The sequence below is a fragment of the Macaca fascicularis genome, chromosome 3 (genome assembly GCF_037993035.2).
Source record: "Macaca fascicularis isolate 582-1 chromosome 3, T2T-MFA8v1.1".
Taxonomy (NCBI): domain Eukaryota; kingdom Metazoa; phylum Chordata; class Mammalia; order Primates; family Cercopithecidae; genus Macaca; species Macaca fascicularis.
Window position 1 is genome coordinate 156115001 of NC_088377.1, and position 22500 is coordinate 156137500.

The 22500-nt window shown below is 34.0% G+C and overlaps 1 protein-coding gene across 50 annotated transcripts in view; it reads left to right on the forward strand.

The window, feature by feature from the left end:
• Positions 1–22500, forward strand: part of FOXP2 (forkhead box P2) — a 599458-nt gene that overhangs the window by 567851 nt on the left and 9107 nt on the right. For 46 of the 50 annotated variants that reach the window (XM_074036641.1, XM_015447961.4, XM_074036634.1 and 43 more), the window contains 2 exons: positions 914–983; positions 1757–1920. In XM_074036641.1, coding sequence (XP_073892742.1) covers positions 914–983; positions 1757–1920 — 234 coding nt within the window. Of the gene's footprint in view, positions 1–913; positions 984–1756; positions 1921–7216; positions 9580–22500 lie in introns of those variants that run through there. The other 4 variants (XM_074036626.1, XM_074036628.1, XM_065542480.2 and 1 more) reach the window with 2 other exon arrangements.

Below are 22500 nucleotides of genomic sequence, written 5' to 3' on the forward strand. Positions count from 1 at the left end.
TAAAAATAAGGCTAATTTTGCGTATACTGGTAATCCTGAAGGTACCTTTTTATGAAGAATTTATGAGAAGACTTTATAAAAAATATAAGGCTATCTATTTCTCAAATACTCTCATTTTCCAAGACAAACTTTATCATTTGGACCTACCTTGCTTTTACTCCAACTGTGATGGTTTTCTATACAGTGCTGTTAAGATGACCAAGATATCCTAGTATGAGAAAATTACTGGCTGGGAAGTTTGAATTTTGTTTGTTTTATAGAGAACAAGACTGCCAAACTTAAGTCTGAAATATAATAAAACACATTTTGTGCTTAATTAACTCCATGTAGAATTTACTTACTCCCGCAAACTTCTCCTGCCTACTATGAAGAGATGACTTTAATGTATTTTATCTACTATTGGCCCTTGAGTTTTGATTTCTGTAGTCAAGTATGTGCTAATTTCTGCATTCAAGAAATAGTTAATCTATTATGTTGTCATTTAATTAACTATGGTAATTTGTTATGTTAATTCATGGTGTTCTAGAAATTAACCATTAATTATTTCCTGATTGCATCAAATTGGTAATTGTGTTGTATATTTACATTTTAAAATTTTTATATGAATGTTGTTCTTCTTGCAAATGAAACCTTCACACAGCTAGAAACAGGTTTAAAGATCCTCAAGGTCATGTCTCACTTTGCCTGCACACCATAGTCTAAAGTTTCATTTCTTATATTCCTGGATCAAGTTAATCTGTATTATGTAAAGAGTTATATATTTGAACTCTATTACCTTATTTTTGTGGCCTTAGATACATCCAGTATGGACTATTAGTGTGAGACAAGCCAGAACATACCTTTATAGCTGAAACTTTTGATATCCACATATTTTATATTTTGACATATAAATCATCTTTATTTTTTTTTCCAGAAGTCCAACCTTAGTAAAAAATATACCTACCAGTTTAGGCTATGGAGCAGCTCTTAATGCCAGTTTGCAGGTAATATCATTAAATGTACTTTTCCAGTTTTGTTGTATTTGAATGTTTGGGGCTTTTTTTTTTTTTTTTTTTTTTTGGCATGTCTTTGTATTTAGGTGACATTGTGATTGTTCTTAATAGTTGGTTTATCATCCAAGTTGTAGTACCTAGTACTATAGACAGCAATGGTTCTAATTCAAGCTACTTTTGATGTGAAGAAGCAAGAAGGACACCCTGTGGCAAAATCTGGAACATTCGGTTTTTCTGCAAATGCTAGATTGATAGAAGCTTTTGCAAATGCATGTGGCTATGCATTAATATTTATCCAGGCTGTCATAAATGATTTCACATCATAGTGTTGGGGAACATGGTGCTTGTGGCAAAAACTTTAAAGTTTAATTATAATATATAATTTTTATGCAGAGGAGGCAAATGTCAGGACTTCTTTATTTTGAGTTAAGTTCTGGTCATTTTTAAAAAAGCAGAGCAACTGCTTATATTAAACTGGAGTATTTCATTACATGTGTGGATTTAACATTTCATTATGCCAAAGGTTGAAACATGAGTGAGAAAGTTTGCTGCAAGGACTGTTGTTTGTATGTTTGCATCACACTTAATTTCCTTGCATCTCTGCCACAAGTAGCCAGTTAGGAATTTTTTTTTCAATAAATTTTCTTTTAATCCTTCTGAAATATCTGTTTCATTATTTGAACCCATTAAAAGAAGATACATGTTTTTAAAATTATTTTAAATGCCATTTTGAAAGTTGTTTTACACACTCTTCATTTCACTAGGCTGCCTTGGCAGAGAGCAGTTTACCTTTGCTAAGTAATCCTGGACTGATCAATAATGCATCCAGTGGCCTACTGCAGGCTGTCCACGAAGACCTCAATGGTTCTCTGGATCACATTGACAGCAACGGAAACAGTAGTCCGGGCTGCTCGCCTCAGCCGCACATGTAAGTGTGGTTAACAGACTCTCTAAAGGGAAGAATCTATATTAATATGCTTCTTAAATTTAGCATTTTTTCTGAAGTTTTTACTGTTGTATCAGTTAAAAATACAAATTTAAGTGGAGTTAAATTATACCATGTTCATAATATGACAAAGTTGATCAAAATCGGTTTTAATACTTTTTTAGATTATCTCAAATACCCTGTAATTATTGTTCCAGCAGTCCTCTACAGATTCTTAGTACTACTAACGTTCTCTTGGGCGTAAAGCAGTGTCTAAGATGAATCTACATCTTATGGGTCGTTATCACAGTTTGGTTTGTATGGTGCAATAAGAATATTCATGATGGAATAAGTTGTTATAATTTTTACTACTATTACAGGTCTCTAAACTATTTATGAACTGTAGTCAAGATATTGCCCATTTTTATAAACCGTAAAATGGAAAGTTTAACTGTTACCCACAGTTTACATAGAAGCTAGTAAAGTGTAACTTTTTGCCTGTCTTATAAATCAGTGTAATTATATATTCAACTTTAATTACTGGTGCGTCTGTATTGGCAAGGTTTATATGTTATATTTTATGCAAGACTATGATTCCTATTAATATTTAGCAGCTAACTATATCATTAATTACTCTAAAATCTTTCCCCTACCATCTTTTTAATGGAGCTGAGAGAGTAGAAGTATTAAAAATTGATGTATTGTGGATTTCAGAAATGTGTATGACACTTTAAAAAATGCCTGGCTTTGTTCAGTAGTGTCAAGCATATTAGTGTCTTGTTTACTAAAATGTATTGACCCTGGTAGAACTGAGAATTCAGAGGAAAAAAAATTTGAATCTGAATAATGAAGGGTGTGCACCATTTAGCTGTCAGGTTGAGTTGCAACTTATGTCTGTACTTCCTAGAATTAAACGTCACATACTTCTAATTACAAGTTACTGAGGTTAGATTAGTCCTTTCTCTCATTTTTATATTGTCTTCCTTTATTTTTCCATTCAATATCTAGTAAAAGGTCTGAAAGAGAAATATGCTCTTTATATGTACCCATTTTCACTTGACCTTTCACAGGGTATTATATTTGTTGTCTTTTTAAACATTTTATTCTGTTTGACATATTAATGTCTTTAAGATCATATGCCTAATTGCTTTATAGCACTTTTACTCTATCACCTTTGCAAAAAACACACTGTGAACATTAATGTGTTTTATCAGGTTCCAAACCATTACTTCTTCAAAATGGAAAAATTTGTCTTTTGGAAGTGTCTTTAGATGTATTAAATAATACAAAAGAAGTAATAAAACTCGAAGTAGAAAGAATATGAATATATGCTCTTGAGAGTAGCAGTACTCTAAAACAAGGAAAGTGAGCAATCAGACAAAAGTTTTTATATCCCCGCTTTATCCTATCAGCCATGCAGTGGGTAGCTTGCGGCCTTTTACTTTCAGCAGTTCTCCTGAGTATGCTAATGCTCACTCCCTGTATAAAATGCTAAAACAATAAAACTTTAAAGAGCAAACAAGAGTTAGATCCTGTTTTCCGCTTTAAAAAAAAAGACCTATTTCAGAGAAATAAAAGACGTTCCTAATAAAAGTGTTTAAGCTGTTGGTGCAACTCCCTGTGCTCATAGGCAGTATATAGTGGTTGTTATAAACTACCTATAGAGGATATGTAAAGACTTATTTTTTAAATGTAATCGTGTGGTGCTAAAAATATTAAAGTAAAAAAATGATTAATGAAATAGTTTATTAAACATTATATTTTAGAACCTGAAATAGTAATTGGGCTAAATTGTAGCATTGTTAGATGGGTTTTGTTTTTCATTTGGCAATTGCTACTTCAGACTTTTCATTTTATTATTAAAGTTAATGAAATATTTCAGAGAAATATTAGTATGTATTAGATAACATCTAAAAATTATACATATAATGTCCAGTATATTGCTGCTATGTCTTTATAAAGTTAAAATGTTCATAGTTAATATATAACACATTTTATGCTTATATGAATTAGTGCATGTGAAAAATACTTATGGTTTATTTTCCATAGATAAAAGGAAAATTTGTCTTGGCTTGTTGAAAATAGATTTCAGAAAAAATAAAAATTAAAAGGAGTGTAAATTTTCCCTTTTTCTAAATTGTATCAATTATAATCAAAATTTTAATTATCTTGCAAAATATTGAGTCAATATTCATTCTTAAATCTGTCTCCGCTGCTGTCATTAGCTTTTGCATAACAGATGTCAAATATTTATGGAATATTTCAGTATTCTCTATCTTCACCTTTATAAAGTTTTAAGATGCTTGTACTTAAACCATGTTATGTATTTTATTAGGCAAAGGTAGAAATATTGATCTAATTCTCTCAATCAAAATTTGGTTGTATATAATTGAATGCATTTCAAAATACTTTGGAAATTAAACAGAAGTGAAGTAATTTTTATAAGACATTTACATAGCATAGTTATATCTCCTGAAATGAAGTCACGTTACTTGTTGTTTTAGAGGGGGGCAGTTATGCTGATGCAATTGTAAACAAGAGGAAGTAGGGCCTAGTGGTATCAGAGCATAGGTTGTAATGCCAGATTGTCAGGGTTCCAATTCCAGATTCAATAGTTAATAGCCAAGTGGGATTGAGCAAGTTACTTAACATTTCTTTCCTCAGCTTTCTCAGCTGAAAATGAGGTAAGTAATAATATAATGCTTCTTACTTCATAAGATTCTTGCAAATGAAATGAGTGCCTGGAACATAATAATTGCTCCTTGTGTCTCCCATAGTGCTGTGTAAATAGGTAGCAATTTATATTACTTCTTGTAATACCTCACTGTTACTAAAAATGAGTCTATAAACAATATGAAAATATTTTTGTATTTTGCATTTTAATACTTGTTTCAAGGCACTCTGTAAGTTTGTGGTTAGTTTCATTGACAATCCATTTTCTTCTCCTTCATTCTCCTCTTATAATTCATAAAGTAAGCAGATCCATAAAACTGAAACAACATGAGACCAGGCACAGTGGCTTATGCCAGTAATCCCAGCATTTTGGGAGGGCAGGGTGGGAGGATTGCTTGAGGCCAGGAGTTCAAGACCAGACTGGACAACATAGTGAGACCCTGTATCTACAAAAATAATTTGAAAAATTAGTTGGGTGTGGTGTGTGCCTATATATAGTCGTAGCTACTCAGGAGGCTCAGTCAGGAGGACAGCTTGAGCCTAGGGAGTTCGAGGTTACAGTGAGCTCTGATCATGCCATGGAACTCCAGCCTGCACCACAGAGTGAGACTCTATCTGTCTCTAAAAATAAAAAGTGAAACAATATGACACAAGGACTTATTATAGGTAGCACATTACTGAATCAGTGGGATAAAGGATTCTTGAGATAAGAAAATGTTATCTGAAGTTTTAGGCAATGAACAACCCAAATAGAACAACACCAACCCAGAATCAGGGACTTATCATGTGTATCTTGAAAACATTGAGTATTAGTTTTGACAGGAATTTAGAATACATAAGGGAATATAGAATTTAGAATATAGGAAGTGGGACCAGACTGCTGAGTAACTTAAATATCAAGCTATGGTGTTTGTTTCAGTCAATATACAGCTTGTTACTGTTATCAGCTTGAGTTTGACATGATCAGAGCTATACATTAGGAAGGGTAATCTAAAAGTATACTGAATGAACCATGACTTAATGAAACTCATGTATAGGAGGATATTCTGAAATTGGGAGAGACTGGAAGCAGAAAATTAATTCTGGCAGTATGTAATATCTAACGCAAGTACAAGACTAGGAGTGGAGAGCAAAGAATCCATATAAGAAGTGCTGTGAAAAGAAATACCAGAACAAGACAACCCATTGAATGCTAGGGACAAAGAGGAAAATTGGGAAAATTCATAGCCACTTTAAAAGTCTGCAAAAAGAAATAGAGGACCCAAGAAACAGGTTCAAAAGGGAAGATGAAGAATTCAGCATTTTACTTGAGGAATCTAAGAACCTAAATATCATTAGATTCAGGAGAAAACACTGGTGCTTTTTTTCATTAGTCTTTTAATTCAATTCCATTATAGTAAAATTCTACATAGTAGAATATGAGTATATACCTGAGGTTGGTGGAGATAATGTTTTTTGAAGCATTAGAAGAGTGAAATAGATATGGTCTGGTGCTTCTTACAAATTGTGGAGAACAAGAGATGCCAAATTATCATTTATATTCCATACTCCATATTTTAACCCTTTTCTTCCACTCCAGTTTTCGCTTTATTCAGTGTCCTGAATAAAGGCCTTTTTCCAAATTAATGCATTTATTTCCCTCACACTATTTGAATTTCTGCCCTTTCCCTTTTCTGGTTCCCCTCTACTCTCTTACCTAAATTCTACCTTTCCTTACAGGACTAGTCCTATTTTTTCCCAAGAGGCTTTCCCAAGGAATTTTACCGTCAGGACCATGCACTCTGCTCCACACTTCTAAAGAACTTGCTTCTTATACCACTATTTTGAACTGATACTTTGTGTACATGTGTGAGTGTGTGTGCACATACACGTGCATGTGTGTTTATGCATACATCTGTGTTCACTTTGCAGATATCCCTACCTTAATGACAAGTCCCTTAAGGACAGAGACTATGTTTTAGACAAATTATAGTATAAGAAACCCCTAGCACATTCTACTATGTCAAGTAAGCATTCAGTAAAAGTATGATACTGATTATGAGGAATCAAATTGGAGATTACAGTTACTTAGAAATGGTTTGACCTCACACAGTAATACTTACAGAAGTATAAAATCCGGGGTTCTCCTAGAATCTTGAAGAAGGGAGAACAAAAGAGATTTTAGGAAGAACAGATGAGTAAATACAATGTTCATTTTTATGTGGGAGCTAAGAAATTTTTCTAAATATTGGTAGAGTATACTTTTTAAGTTTTATTTTTAGTTGTAATTATTTAATTAATATGTATTTTATAACCATTTCAATTTATGTGAGTAAAAAGTGGCTTTCCACTTGGAGTAGAATGAGGCCCCTTCACCTCATTCATGATTATCATCCCGGACCTTGTGAAATTTTATTTACATTGTTGAAAGCAGATTGAAAACAATTATCAAAATTTGTGCAATATAAATCAGCTGATGTTTAAGGGGAGTTCAGCAAAAAGTAAGAAAAGTTAAAGCCAGGTGAAATTGTATAGATTCTACATAATAACTTTTTGAATCTTCTTTGACTGTTTTGACTCAACTACTTGTTGATTCAAAGTAAGTACTTGAATTTAAAACATATTTATTTTCTGTTGCTGTTCACAGAGTCCTAGAACCATCCGTGGTGTGAATGAAGGAAAACAATGCTTTAAGTGTCTGAGCTGAGTATCATTACAATTTATAATATTGTTCCCTTATGCACCTGAATGCCAATATTCCCTTTTTCAGAGTTATATAGAATATGAACTAAAAATGACTAGCTTCCTATTTTATACAGACATTTACCTCTAAAAATGTTTGAAAAGTTAGGATTGATGCTGTGTTTAAGCTGAAATAACTTGAACTTACTGTCTTCTCAAATGACATGAGAAGAAAACATGTAGACTAGACCTGGAAGATGAACGCATACTGATACAATCAATCCATTTCCTGTCTCCTTCCCAACCTGAGGCAAGAAGTGGAATTTAATGATGTACCTACCATGTTTAGTTCTACTCAGTTGTTTCTTTTTTGTATTAAGTAGTTGTTTCTCCTCATTCTCAATAAGTTGGTTCAGATTTACTGTTTTTCCTCATACAAAATGTTAAATGAGATTTCCGTTTTTATATTTTCAAATGTTGTGTCTAGAGATCAAAATAAATGTTCTTCCCTAGCTGGTTTTATATTGAGGGCTTTACTCACAAAGCCTCCCATTGTCATGCCATTCCCCTTTCTGATTATTAGAGTCTCCTACTGTTGAGTTTTCAGATCCTTTCTTATATGTCATTCCTGACTCCTCCTAGCCTCTATGTCATTTCAAAGTTTTGCTTGCTAAATATTCTATATTCGTTGTAGGTGATTATTATTTTCTCCTGTTAGTGAAGCAAATATTTGAAGCTTGAGAGTTAAAAATCTTTTATATAGAATGTTAATATGTTGGATATAAGATAAGAAAATTAATTTGTTGTGTCCTTAGAAGGCAAACCCTTAGGATAAGAAAATAAAAGGCTGAGGTGTTATATAAAAGGAGTAATGTAGTATTATTTCAGAATTGCAATAGAGATCACAAGATTTTTTTTAATTTGCATGTCAAATACTTATTCAACATGCTCCAGAACTTTGTGTACGTCACATACCCCAGTCATCTTTACAACATCCTCTTCTTCATAACCTCAGTTGTTAAGTCATTTCAGTATTATACTTTGGCCTCTCCTGTTGATAATATTTTGCCCCATAGATAGCTAAAAGGGGCTCCTAGACCCCCACTGGATTAAACAGTATTGAAAATCTAAACTGTGAATTGTCACAAAACATAATGAAAATATAAGTATATAATATTACATTTCTTCCTTCTATTCTCTTTGGTTGCCTTAAAATTTAAATTGCTATTTGTAGGCACATGTAGAATTTGCAGATCCTACCTCTTTGGTTGCTGATATTTTATATAAAATCCCTACAGATCTTAGATCTCTCTGTGGACAAAAGCATTTGAAATTGGAGTGGCTCTGTATTTCAGAGGAAAGCAGTTGAAAGTGACTGACAACTTGAGCAAATGGAATGCTCTTTCTCATTGTTTTCATTCCTGTTAAGCCTGTACTATTTTTGCTGATGTTTTGGATCATTATGTTGCATTGCGAAACTCTAAACATGAAAGCTTTTTTTTTGCCTCACATATGTTTCCATGGATTTTTTAATTAACAATTTTTCAGTCAACTTTATTTTTTTTCTAACATTTCTGGTCCTCTTATAATTTTTGTCCTGATTTAATTCCATTTTCATTTAATCTCTAAACTTTTTGATTAACTTTGCTAGTTAGCTTTGAGATCTCTTTCCAAAGTGATTGTACAGAACTTATGATTATGCCAGCTCTTTATCATCTCATCTTTTTTTTTTAAGTGCTACAAGTGTGGATCAGTAGCTGCTGTTCTTTTTTACATTATTCCAGTCCCCATATGTGGCACTTACAACTCATTCCAGTTCCTCTTAATAAAAAGATCCTCCCAGAGATACAGTGCCTTCAGCTAAAAAGTGTTATATCCCCACCGTGCCAATTGTGGAAATTTGTGGGTTCCTATAGGGTTTTGAAGGATTTTTATAGAACTATACAGATGATATCTGACATCCGTGGTGTGAATTCCCACAATTTAGGCAAAGTGTGTCAGAAAACTTTTAGCTGACAGTATTGTAGCTTACTGCTTCTGTTTTATATCTAAAGAAGGTACTTTGTTAGAAGATACAACTTCATTTGCACTAACACTAGTTGAGCCTTAAAAATTTCCTTTCTGTAAGGGTCAAAGAATGATTACTGAATTGTTAAAGAAGGAATAATGCTTCAGTGTTAACTTTTTCCTACTTTTAGTACCAGGGGAAAAAAATGAAGATCTTATATACTGCTATGGTATTTTAATTTCAGCTTTCAACATAGAGCTTGGGAAGTGGATATATGTTGATAACCAGAGGCATTTAATGAATAAAGAGACTTACATAAAGCCAACTGTCATTTCAGAATATTCCTTTATGTGAAGGTAATTTACACGATAAGAAATTATGTCTTAATATATGTTAAAATTATGTGCATTTTGACTGCTCTGGCAGAATTTAAAATTTACCACTCACAGAAGTAACATGTTATACTTGAATATTTCAACACCAAGAAACACAGGGTTACTACATTCCATAGGCAGTTTCTATCATTAGAATAGCATTAAATAATTTATATAAGCAACAGATGATCAAATCATTTCACATAACTACTGAAAACTAACATTCTTCAGTTTGTTCAACATTATCTTCATTTTGAAGACAAAATGGAGTAAAATCAGCAAGACACTTACAAGGTAGGAGGCCAAGTCATCATTGATCACACAATGTTATCTTACTATAAAAAAATTATATTTGCAACATTAATCTGAGGTTCCTTTTGTTAATTAGCAAGTCAGAGAAAAGACATGGTGCACTAGATTTAGAATAAAAAGTACATATTGTTGGCCAGGTGCAGTGGCTCCTGCCTGTAATCCCAGCACTTTGGGAGGCCAAGGCGGGCAGATCACCTGAGGTCAGGAGTTCAAGACCAGCCTGGCCAACATGGCAAAACCCCGTCTCTACTAAAAATACAAAAATTAGTTGGGCACAGTGGTGGGGGCCTATAATCCCAGTTACTCAGGAGGCTGAGGCAGGAGAATCCTTGAACCCAGGAGGCAGAGGTTGCAGTCAGCTGAGATCATGCCACTGCACTGCAGCCCAGGTGACAGAGTGAGACTCCATCTCAAAAAAAAAAAAAAAAAAAAAAAGTACATATTGTTTTTACTCCTTAGTCCATCTCATCTTTAGAACTAACAGTATATAACTAAGAAAAACACAGGAGAAAACCGGAGTTTGAGTTAGTCCTGTGATTTAATTTGAGTGAAGGAATAGTTTCAGCAAAGCAGTGAGTCTCAGAAATTAGGCAGACCTAGTGACATGGGCAATATGTAGTCAAGGTGGAAAGTAGCCTCTGTAAAGCTATTCCAAGAGACAACTTCACCAGGAGCCAGCAACGGATGGGTAACAACTCCAATAGGGCGGTTTGGTAATAGGAAATAGATAACAGTCTATCCAAAAGAACTGCCAAAGCAGTAGGGCTCAACTACAGGACTTTGAGGTCAAGATCTTCAAGGAGCCAGAATACAAGTTAACAAATGTAATTACAGAGAAGCTGGAACATACACCCCATATACTCATGTTACCTATCTGATTTTTGACCGAAACTTGATCCAACAAATAAGGCAATAATACAATTTTTGGATTAATGATTCAAAGGAGAATTGGAGCACAGCAGCAAGACTGACTTAATGGCAAAGTGTCAAGATGTGATTTAGACTTTATTTGTCTGGCCAACAGATTAGAAATATAAGGGTCCTTAGATCCACAGCTGAATGTTTATTGACAGTTTTCATTTATGAGACACAAATTGGAACGGTACCAATTGTATCTCAGTGACCGACTAATTTGTTTGTGAGATTGAGCAGAATATATTTGTACTTATCAATGATGAAAGTAATTACATCTATATTTTCATTTCATTACAGCTGTTTTGGTCACAACTATCACTTTTATAAAGTCAAATAGAGTGATAAATCCTAAAGAATTTCATGGTGTTTTTTAAAAATTGACTCTGCAGCAAAGCTATCTGAAATCGTTTGGGAGTGAACCTAAATCATGTAAAATTTAGTTCCTTTAAACAATATTGCATAAATTTAAATACATTTCAATATAATGTTGAAGGTAAGAGCAGGAAATTTTAGAGAAATGTCAACATACATATATATGTGTGCAGTTTATAAAATTATGTTTCACTGAACTTTACCCACCTTTTTGTTGTTTCTTTGGACTGATCCTAGACTCTTTTTTTTTTTTTTTTTTTTTGAGATGGAGTTTCACCCTTGTTAGCCAGGCTGGAGTGCATTGGCGCTATCTCAGCTCAATGCAACCCCTGCCTCACAGGTTCGAGCAATTGTCCTGTCTGGGATTACAGGCACCTGCCACTACACCCAGCTAATTTTTTTGTATTTTTAGTAGAGAGGGGGTTTCACCATGTTGACCAGGCGGGTCTCAAACTCCTGACCTCAGGTGATCCACCTGCCTCGACCTCCCAAAGTGCTGGGATTACGGGTGTGAGCCACCACACCTGGCCGGACTGATACTGACTTTTAATGGAACTTTATAACTCCACTGTGGAATCAGATCTCTTGAGTTGTAAGATGTAATTATAAACTGTCATCATTAAGGATGGAAATACATCTTAGAAGAGAAACTTTCATCACAATTATCTGAGAATAATATTCCTTTGCCATCAATGCTAAATGGCTGCAGTTTTTAGAAAGTAGGCTAAAGGAGGATAACATTTGTATCCTGGCTCATGATAAAAATTAAAATTTATTTTGATGTTTATCATTAGCCAGGGAGAAAAGGTGTGGGAAATTTAGTAGGGCATTTTCTACTTATATCCTGGATAGAGGAAACTACACAGTTATATATGGAATGTAGAATCATTTGTTCACTCCAGTTTTTGAATCCCCTTTTCATAATTGCACATTTCTGTAAGAAGGAATATTTTCATTTTCATCAAGAGATAAGGAGGAGGATTCTTTCTGTAGAACTGAAGTGATAGCCTGAGTACTGTCCTACTGGCAGCTACTACATGCAAACTCATTCAAATAAAAACAAAGATCAATTCATTTAACACTAGAATTTTTATGTCAAATGTTACTTTAATTTACCAAAGAGAAAATCTTGAAAGATAAGAAATTGGAATAAAGAACTACATAAGTAATAACTCTGTTGTATAATTTCTTAGCTGATAAAAGTTAAGAACATCTTTTTTCATTTCTAGTAGTTTTAATTGGACATCTTTCTTATTCAGTCCTAAATAAGAGAGCTAAATACTTTTCTAAAATATACTTAAATTTAGAATGTAAAATCTAAATTTTTGTGGAGAAAGCCTGGTTTATCCTTTCCAAAGAATAAAATCTTAAGTAGAACGAAATAAACAATTTATGTATGACTGTATAATTAATTACTAACACTGAATTATATTATTCTTAGATCAGCTCTCATTTTTAAAACTGTTAATATGATTTCTGTTAAAAGTGAACTTTTCTACTTAAAACTTTAATGGCACTTATATTATTAGTTTTTTTCTGTGATATGTTAAATAAACTAAAACATTTCCCAAGTGGTAAAACAAAATATACCCTAAAAGTTACATAGATTTAAGAAATGAACTGTGTATCATTTCAACCTGACTTCACACAAATGGAGATAAGTAAACTTGTCGTCTTCATGAATCTACCATCAAATTCCAAAAATAATTATATACTTTCCTTTATATATGCTAGAAAGAAATGAGTAAAATTGAATTCCCATAATTTCCATTTTTATATAAGCTTCCTAAATGAGCATCAGTGATTTACCAGTTTTCCTGTGAGACTTTGTCTTTGAAAGAAAAATTACTTTTTTTTGTATCTTCTGTTTGACATGATTATATTTTCCAGTGTATTAGTCAATACAAGTTAGCTACTCAAAAGTAACAAACGAAAACAAAAGTTAAGCTCAGGAAATGAAATCTGTCTTAAATAGTCCTGTGCTTATATTTGGAATTCATTTCACATCTTGAAAACAGCAATGCTATAGAGTAAGCATGAGGGTTTTTGCCATTGGCAAATTGGAACTAATTTGAGTGAAAATTTATTCAATCACGTATGAAATTGATAAAGTGCTAATCGTGAGTTTTATTTTGAACGCTTAGATACAAAGAGTTATCATCATTAATTCAATCATCTTGTGCCAAATACTGAAGATTGTAGATTGTTAAAAGAAAATCTCGTCTTTTTACAGCATTTTTTTAATGTAGAAGGTTTTTGATGCTATTTTGAGTAGTAGTCAAAATCTGTGCATATCAATGGAGAACATGTGACTGTAGCAATGCTCAGTCTATTTTGATATTTTTAAATGTCATTAATTAACAGTTAGGACAAAACTATATAAGAGGCAAAGAAGAATTCATAGGATTATAAACATTTTGTTTATTTATTTATTTATTTATTTTTTTTTTTATTTTTATTTTTTTTTTTTGAGACGGAGTCTCGCTCTGTCTCCCAGGCTGGAGTGCGGTGGCGCAATCTCGACTCACTGCAAGCTCCGCCTCCCGGGTTCAGGTGATTATCTTGCCTCAGCCTCCTGAGTAGCTGGGACTGCAGGCACGCACCACTAGGCCCGGCTAATTTTTTTTTATATTTTTAGTAGAGACAGGGTTTCTCCATGTTGGCCAGTCTGGTCTTGAACTCCTGACCTCAGGTGATCCACCGCCTTGACCTCCCAAAATGCTGGGATTACAGGCGTAAGCCACTGCAGCCAGCCTAAAACATTTTCAACTGGAGCTAATTAATGTATTCCATGTAAGTTAAAGGTATCCAAATTAAATTAAGTAGAAGTTAGGATCAGGACACTTTAAAATGAAGGATTTGAACAAGTCTATATTAAGTGGGTAATAGATGCATGGTTCAAGGCCTACACACATTTCGGTATATTTAATATGTTTCTCAAATACTATACGTGTAAGTTCATTTGACAGGATAAAGTTTGCTATATTGGATGAAATAAAATCAGGTTCCATAATAAAATTGAAGCATCAGAGCCCTAACACTGCTTCTGAGGACAGCTTTTTGAGTGTTCTCTGGGGAATAACATTTTTTAGAGTAGTGATCCATGATTACTATAGAAGTATGTTATAACCTTCAGGTGTGCTAGGAGGGAAAAGGCTAATCATATCTATAGGGTTTTTTAAAAGTTGTATTTTTTTGTAAAAAGTTGGTTATTACTTTTAAAAGGTATGCTATTTGAATGTATTGGATATTTTCTCCAATAACTAGAATTATAAGAAGAAAAGGTGTAAGGGAACTGCCTGCAATTAGTAAACCACATAAAAACAATTTTAATGTAGTCTAAAATTTAGTCTTGCTTTATAGATGTTTGATAAAATTAACATCACATTGCTGGAAATTTCCCATATTGTAGATATGAGTCATAAATTTTAAGTTTTTATTCACAGCATTTGTTGACATTTGTCATAAATGAGGTCAGGAGATTGAGATCATCCTGGCCAACATGGTGAAATCCCATCTCTACTAAAAATACAAAAAATTAGCCGGGCATGGTGGTGCGCTCCTGTAGTCCCAGCTACTCAGGAGGCTGAGGCAGGAGAATTACTTGAACCCTGGAGGCGGAGGTTGCAGTGAGCCAAGATCATGCCAATGCACTCCAGCCTGGGTGACAGAGCTAGAATCCATCTCAAAAAAAAAAAAAAAAAAAAAAAAACCTTAAGACTTAAAATCTTTATTGTTAACTTCATGGAATTAATAAACACTGCATTTCAAAGAAGACCTGATTGAATTTACATTGTTCCAGTGAGTCTCTCATAAGTGATGACAGTATGTAAATACTCTAATCATTAACATTTGGTAATACCTAAATAAGCAAAGGAGAGAAAACATACGATTCGATTATACTGTTTAACATCTATTGACTTAAATTTTGAACATCTCAGTTTAAGAGAACTTTATTCATAGTACTTTTTTATTCTAAAGAAAAATAGGAACAGTTTATAGCACCTTTGACTTAGTCTTGGGTAAGAAGAAAATGAATAAAATTGACGTTCCTCTAGGGAATGTATTGTGTGACCACAATCTAAAAGGATAAACTTTCCCTTTATAATTCGTTTGCCTTAGGGTATAGGCAAACATTAACATTACTTCTGCCTTTCATTAGTGCCTTAGGTACTTGTAAATTTCACAACAAAAGCAACAAATATTTTTAGGCAACAAATTTGTTTATCAATATATCAGTGTATTTAGTCCTCTGTGTTTCTGGAATATGCCATTAATGAGGGTGGCTGTAAAACGGTGAGATTTAATTAATCAACTGCTACTTTGCAGTGTTTTCAAGTAGAGACTTGCGAAGTTGAATGACCCACAGATGAGTTTCATTCATTTAAATTGGATAAACATTTATTGAACACCCATTGTGTGCATCATACTCTGCTAGAAACTGTGGCAGATGATCAGTCTCTGCAGAGGTAAAACTCTAATAGAAGGATAAGTTCACTTGCTAGACACCAAGTGAAAGAATGAACGGGGTTGCAAACAAATTGTGAAGTCAACGATGTAAGCATGCACATACACACAGGGAATCAGAAGAGACTTTATGAAGGATGTACCTTTAAGTTAGGCTTAACATTAAGTCAATTTTTAGTTTGAACTTTATGAAATTATTCATATTTGACTGTTCTTTTTTTTTTTTTTTTGGCCTAAAAAATAGCCATCTTAAATGTTTCAACCTAGTATTCAGCAGAGATAAGGAAAGACAGGATAGATGTAAAGGACATGAGGAGATGAGCAAAGATGACTAAAACATGGGTTTCATTCAGAGAACAGTGACTCCTTTGCCCCAGGACGGGTAGCCTGCCTGGATGGGGATACCTGTAAGATGAGATTGCCCAGGAGTTTGAAAGCCATATCTTATAGCTCATTAATTTCCAAGTTGATGATATGGTAGGAACATTGCTTAAGGTTTACCAATTATTTGGAGATGCTTAGCAAGACCCTCAAGGGTATATGTTACCCACTTTCAAAAAGCCCTGCATGCTTTCTTTTATGCTGCTTCTCTCTGGAAATAGATGACTCTTTTTTTTTTTTCTTGAGAAACTAACAACATTTTATGCCCTTCCTTCAATATTCAGTTTTAAAATATATTTTTCCTTAAAATGCTGTAAGAACACAGATGAAAAATTAAAAATAAATAAAATGTCCAGAGACCACACATCAATGTTGTGGCCATTGCTGTTACTACCACCTTAATCACAAAGAAGACTGGTGGAATTTTTTTTCAGAATCTTTTCATCTTCACTTTGTAATATCCAAACTTTCTGAGATTCACTTTCATTGTTCCTGGAGCATTTAAAATAACACATATAAAGATTCATAGAGGTTGCTTGAGAGTAATGAAAAGCTAAGATGTATTGATTTTTAACTTTCAGTATTTTTGACAGATTTAGGCTCTTCTATCTTCTCGGTAGAGCATAAACAGAAATATTTCATGTACATTGTAAATTTATAGAGTCCAGTGATGTTATCTCAGCTCACTGCAACCTCCGCCTCCCAGGCTCAAGCAATTCACCTGCTTCAGCCTCCTATGTAGCTGGGATTATAGGCACCTGCCACTATGCCCAGCTAATTTTTGTATTTTTAGCAGAGATGGGGTTTCACCATGTTGACCAGGCTGGTCTTGAACTCCTGACCTCAAGTGATCCACGGCCTCCCAAAGTGCTGGGATTACAGGTGTGAACCACCGTGCCCGGCCTACATTGTAAATTTAAAAGTAGTAAATGCAAAACCATTTTACTTCACAACCTATAAATTCTTCACTTCTTTCCACCATTTCTAATCCTACCACCTTAGTGGTCTGACCATCATTAACTTATTACATTTTTTTAGTAAGTTCCCATTTGGAAACTCTACCTGCAGTGTCCTACACTAAGCCTACATTTTGCAAATTCATCTTTATGAAACTCTTCTACCTTTTCATTATCCTGCTCAAAAACCATTAATAACCTTTGAGCAGAGATTAAATTTAAACATCATGAAATGCAACTCCAAGGCCTTCTCATCGTCTGACCTCATTCTGCTATTCTAACACACACACACACACACACACACACACACACACACACACACACACAATCACCAGCCCTCCTTCCTCTATGCGTTCTCAGGGTTCCCATAACATGTCTACAATTCTCCATTTTCCCTATTTCTGCTTGGAATGTCCTCTCTCTCATTTCTGCATAATAAATTTTTTTACCTATTACAAAGCCTACCTGAAGCTACACCACTCTCCTTCATAGAGCATTCACTGATTGAATTGTCAGAATTTATCTCCCCTTTTATAATACTTATCTACTGTGGCATCGATCACATTCTGCCTTGCATCAAAGTTACTCATATATATGTCTTACCTCCTCTATTAGACTGAAAACTTGATGATAACAGGAACCATTGTCCATGCAGCCCCTATCCCAGAGGTTTACACACAATGTCTATTGACTGGATTTTTTTTTTCACTTCTAACAAGAAGTAACTTTTATTCTCCTAGAAGTACTTCAATTTCAGTTACTGACTTTGTACCTCTATCAGGGAATAATAACAGACTTTATATCTCTCCATCACTCAATACTTCTTTTTCTCCAGTTGTCTAAAGAAGTTCCAAATATGTTTCTAATCTCCCAAGTGTAAATTAAATTAAATTAGGAGCTGGCTATGCCTTTGTAAAATCAAGAAACGTAAATTGGAGTTTTATTGGAGTAAGGAAAAGGTTGTGTACTGAAAGGAACAGTTAACTTTGAAGTCTTCTATTTCATAGATAGAACAATTTTGAAAGCATTTGCAATGAATTCCTGGATTCTGGTTTGCAGAAATATTCATTATTTGCCAAATGGGTAATTTGCGTTAAAACCGAAGTTGATGTTACTTCAGTGCCCACTTAAAGGAATGTGATGTTTTATCAGGCTTAGAAAAACTACTACCAAAGTAGACATAAGTCCCTTCTATCTGTGACCTTCTATGCCAAAGGTTTGTACTCTTCAATCTGTAATAATTCAAGTACTTGGTATATTTTAGGTGCCCAGTAAATAAATGAATCACTGGAAAGACTATACCCCTTACACTCCTGCCTTAAGCTATGTTAGAAATTTACCAGGAGGCTGAGGCAGGAGAATCGCTTGAACCCGGGAAGGTGGAGGTTGCAGTGAGCCGAGATCGTGCCACTGCACCCCAGCCTGGGCAACAAGAGCGAGACTCTGTGTCAAAAGTAAATAAATAAATAAATGAGTCTACTTATTTTTTAAGTTCTCATAAATGAGACAAAAAAGTTTTTTTCTTTGTTTTTGTTCCTGAGTTTAAAAAAAACTAAATCCTTTATGTTTCACATGTTAGCATCTGTTTTATTCCTGGAAACAACTAATTCTATTTGCTTAAAATAGTACCCACTTTACTTATTATTAAGGGTTCTAGCAAGAACTGAATTTTCTCTGTAAGATATCTAAAATTTTGAAGTTGAAGAAAGTAGTGCATAAATTTCACATCAGTTGGGGAAAAATGGCATAATGAATGTCTGAACCATCTAGAGGAGATCTTCAAATCCAGAAAGGGGATTTTATCACCAGGATAGTCAAGAATTTCTCTCTCATTTCCATCTGAACTTGTTCTTACTTTACTGTCTTTAATGAATTATATTAAGAATACATGTGTTTTAATGCTGTTAGAACATTGGCATTCTTCTTAGAGGCAGGTCAGTTTTCCAATTGTTAACTCCTGCTGTATCACTTAATTGCTACTTTTCTTAGGACACTTAGGGCTGGCAATCTTGTGAATTTGTTTTTTCTTATACTAGACTACAAGTTCTTTGATAGATATTAAAAGCCTCACTGTGCCTTATATATAGAAGATACTCAATAAATTTGTGTTAAATTAATGATTGGCAATAGATGACAATGTTAATATGTTATTGGCTTTTCCTGTCAAAGTGAGATTGATGCTCTTTACATCATTATAGATACAGGGGACTTGACTCAATCCACAGCATAAAGGAATTCCTGGAGGAAAATTTTGTTTTTTCCTGGAGGAAAATTGGGCTTATATATATTGCTACATCTCTTACATTTTCATTATTTAGTCATATTAAGTTAATCTATTTAAGGTTTTTCTAGCTATAGGTATATTATCGGAAATTCATAAGCCCCAACGTGCATAGCAAATGTGATGCAGGCCTGGATCAATGCATGTATGTTAATGATTTTAATGACAAGCTAATGATGAGGCCTGTGATGGATGACTGAGGAGAATAAATGTAGAAGCACTATATACAGAGCATTTCAATGATGGCTCCTCTACTTTGAAATTTACTTTCTTCTGTTGATCTGAATGTGATCTGAGAGATAACCTGGCTTAGTATTTTAGTGACCCAGAATTTGTTGGTAAATAATTTTTTGAAATAATTATAGCAATATGTTGTGTTATTTTGTTTTCTTTTATTGCCTTAAATATACTTTTAAGGGAATGTGACTAGTCATTAATAACTCTAATGCCTGGCATCTGACATGTGAGGCAGATATATCTGTTTCTTGACTTTTTTGATACAGTAATAAAAATCTCACTTTAGGAAGAGGTACTGAAATACTTTTAGAGCTAACGAAGCTCATACAATGTTTAAAAATTAATTTAAGTATTTATACCATACCTTCTTCCAAAAAAGATTATAAGGTTATTATATATTATGACCGTGTTCAGTGTTTATTGATCACTTATGATCCAGGCACTATTCCAGGTGTTTTACATATATGCAAAATAATTTAACCCTTACAACTAGTGTACAAGGTAGTCGCTTTTTTCCTTGCTTTGTGGGTAAAGAAATGGCGATACAGAGAGGTTAAGTAGCTTTTCCAAGGTTGCATAGCTAGGAAGTAAAGGAGCCAGGCTTCAAACCCAAGTATTTTATCCTCAAAGCCCACTATATTCTTAACCACTTAATCACTGCTGCACGACTAAAGATTATAAATGAGGTGCCTAAACTATTCAGTATTACTTTATACCACACTTGGAAGTTAATCAAAATACTAAATCCATAAAATGTATCATGGTAAATTATATTCTTATAATTAAAAACCTGTAGATAATTCTACATGAGAAGAGGATTCATAATGAAGAGTTGGTGAGCACAGAAGAGAGTTTCTTTAAAGGGATTCTTGTGTTTTATTTGAATTGTCAGGGATGTTTCTATGTTGGAAAGAAGCATTTTTGTAGAAGAAAACCTAATTATCCTATGGTAGTGTAACACATGGCACCTTGAAGAATTTGGAAAAACGAACACTACAGAAATATCCACTTTTTCTTTTAGAAATAAATTAAATGGCTCTCATACCCTGTAATGGGGCAAAAAGAGAAAGAAATTGCTGATGGTCACAAGGAGAGACTAATTCTTTATTCATCCTGCAACTCACAAAAGGCATGTGGCTTCATTGTGTTCCATTTCTTTTGAATTGGCATATAACTTGACAAGTGAAAACATGGAGCACTTTGAGAACCAAAAATGAGAAACCTAATATAAATAGAGATAATTATAATAGAAAATTTATTTCTATTGAAAAGTATTCCACCAATTTATAGGCATAGGTACTGTAACTTTCAAGCAATTTTATTTTCTGGAATGTTGAAACTTCTCTTGCTACTTTTTATTTCTTTCTCTGATATTATATTGATGGCAAATAGATCTTTTTATAATTGAGCATTAATAATTATTGACTTTAGTTTGCTTTATTTTAGGAAATTAGCAGCCTAACATTGTAGCCATTGGGGAAAATTTTATTTACAGCTTTCCCAGCTCTGATACCTTTTTCACTAATTCTGAATGGAAAATATTCCAAGAATACTTAATTTCAGAGAGATACCTTCTGTTTTCTAATTAGTGCAATGAAACTCTTAATGATTTCATGGCACGTAATTTATCCACTCAACAAGTATTTACTGGGTGCTATGTGTAATGTCTCCTAATCTGTGAAGTTCACAGTCTACTTGGCAAGATAAAGTGTAGCTAACAGTAGAAAGAGTTAAGTGACAGTGCATGTGATTAAAGCAATATGGGGTAGCAGAAATAACAAGGTTTCAAGAAACATTCTAGAGGCCAGCATTTGTGTTAGTCTCTGCTGTGCCTGTATTCAGACACTTAGACAGTCACTCCTTTACTCATCTGTAAAATGGGAAGTCAAATAACAATATCTTTACATTAGATACAGTTTTAGGATTCAAAGATTCTGTAGTTTTGAGCATCAGAATGACCAAAAAAATGCTTTGGAGGTTCAGAGTAGATCAATGAAATTTGGACAGGTCAAAGTCTTTAGGAAGTAGACACAGTGTGAGTTGATCTGATCCTTAAGTGGTAGACAGTATGTGTGTGAATAGGCAGAACAGGGTAGAAGGATGTTCCATGTATACACGGAGAGCTGAAAGGGGAAACACAGCCTGAGTCTCCATGAAAAGTGTCTTGGAGTAGGAACGGAGCACAGTGTTTATAGGATGATGTTTTGAGTCTGGAATGGAAGTTATTATTCAGAAATACTGTTGTACATAGGTAGTGGAGGTCAGATCATAGTTTATTGAGAATGGCTGAAGGGTTTTGGTTTAATCCTGTTTCAACCCCATGTCTCAGTTCAGACATATTTTTATATAGGGCAGTGGCATAATGAAATAAATAAAGTTCTTGCATATTAAAATTTTCTGAGACTACAATAGAACATACCTGTTTAGTCGTTCTTTTTAAACATTTTTCTTTATGTGCATTTTTTAGAGACAAGGTCTTGCTATGTTGCCCAGGCTGGCATTCCTCCCACCTCTGCCTCCCAAGTAGCTGGAACTACAAACATGGCTTCTATGTGCTTGTTTCTAAATAATACATCCTACTTGTTATTCCTTTTTATCAAGAACTTAAGATTTTTCCACCAGGTTCTTTATTCAGATAAAACCCAATCCAGAAAGGTTAACCCAATTGGACCAGATGCATATGATATTGCAGTGCTTTCGCTGAGGAAACAGTTGAAATGCAGCAGGGGATTCGGAAAGTGTCAGAGGAGGGGGACCTCGGAGGTCTTCTCAGTGTCCCGAGTATATTAAAAAACACTCCTGCACAAGAGCTCACATCTGTAGCTAAAACTATGGGATGCCCAAAATAATGCTTATTGACTTGAAGGCAGTCACCTAGACCACTGCTAGATATCTATGTACGTGTCTTGACAGTAACTCAATATCTATTTAGAAATACTCAGCTAT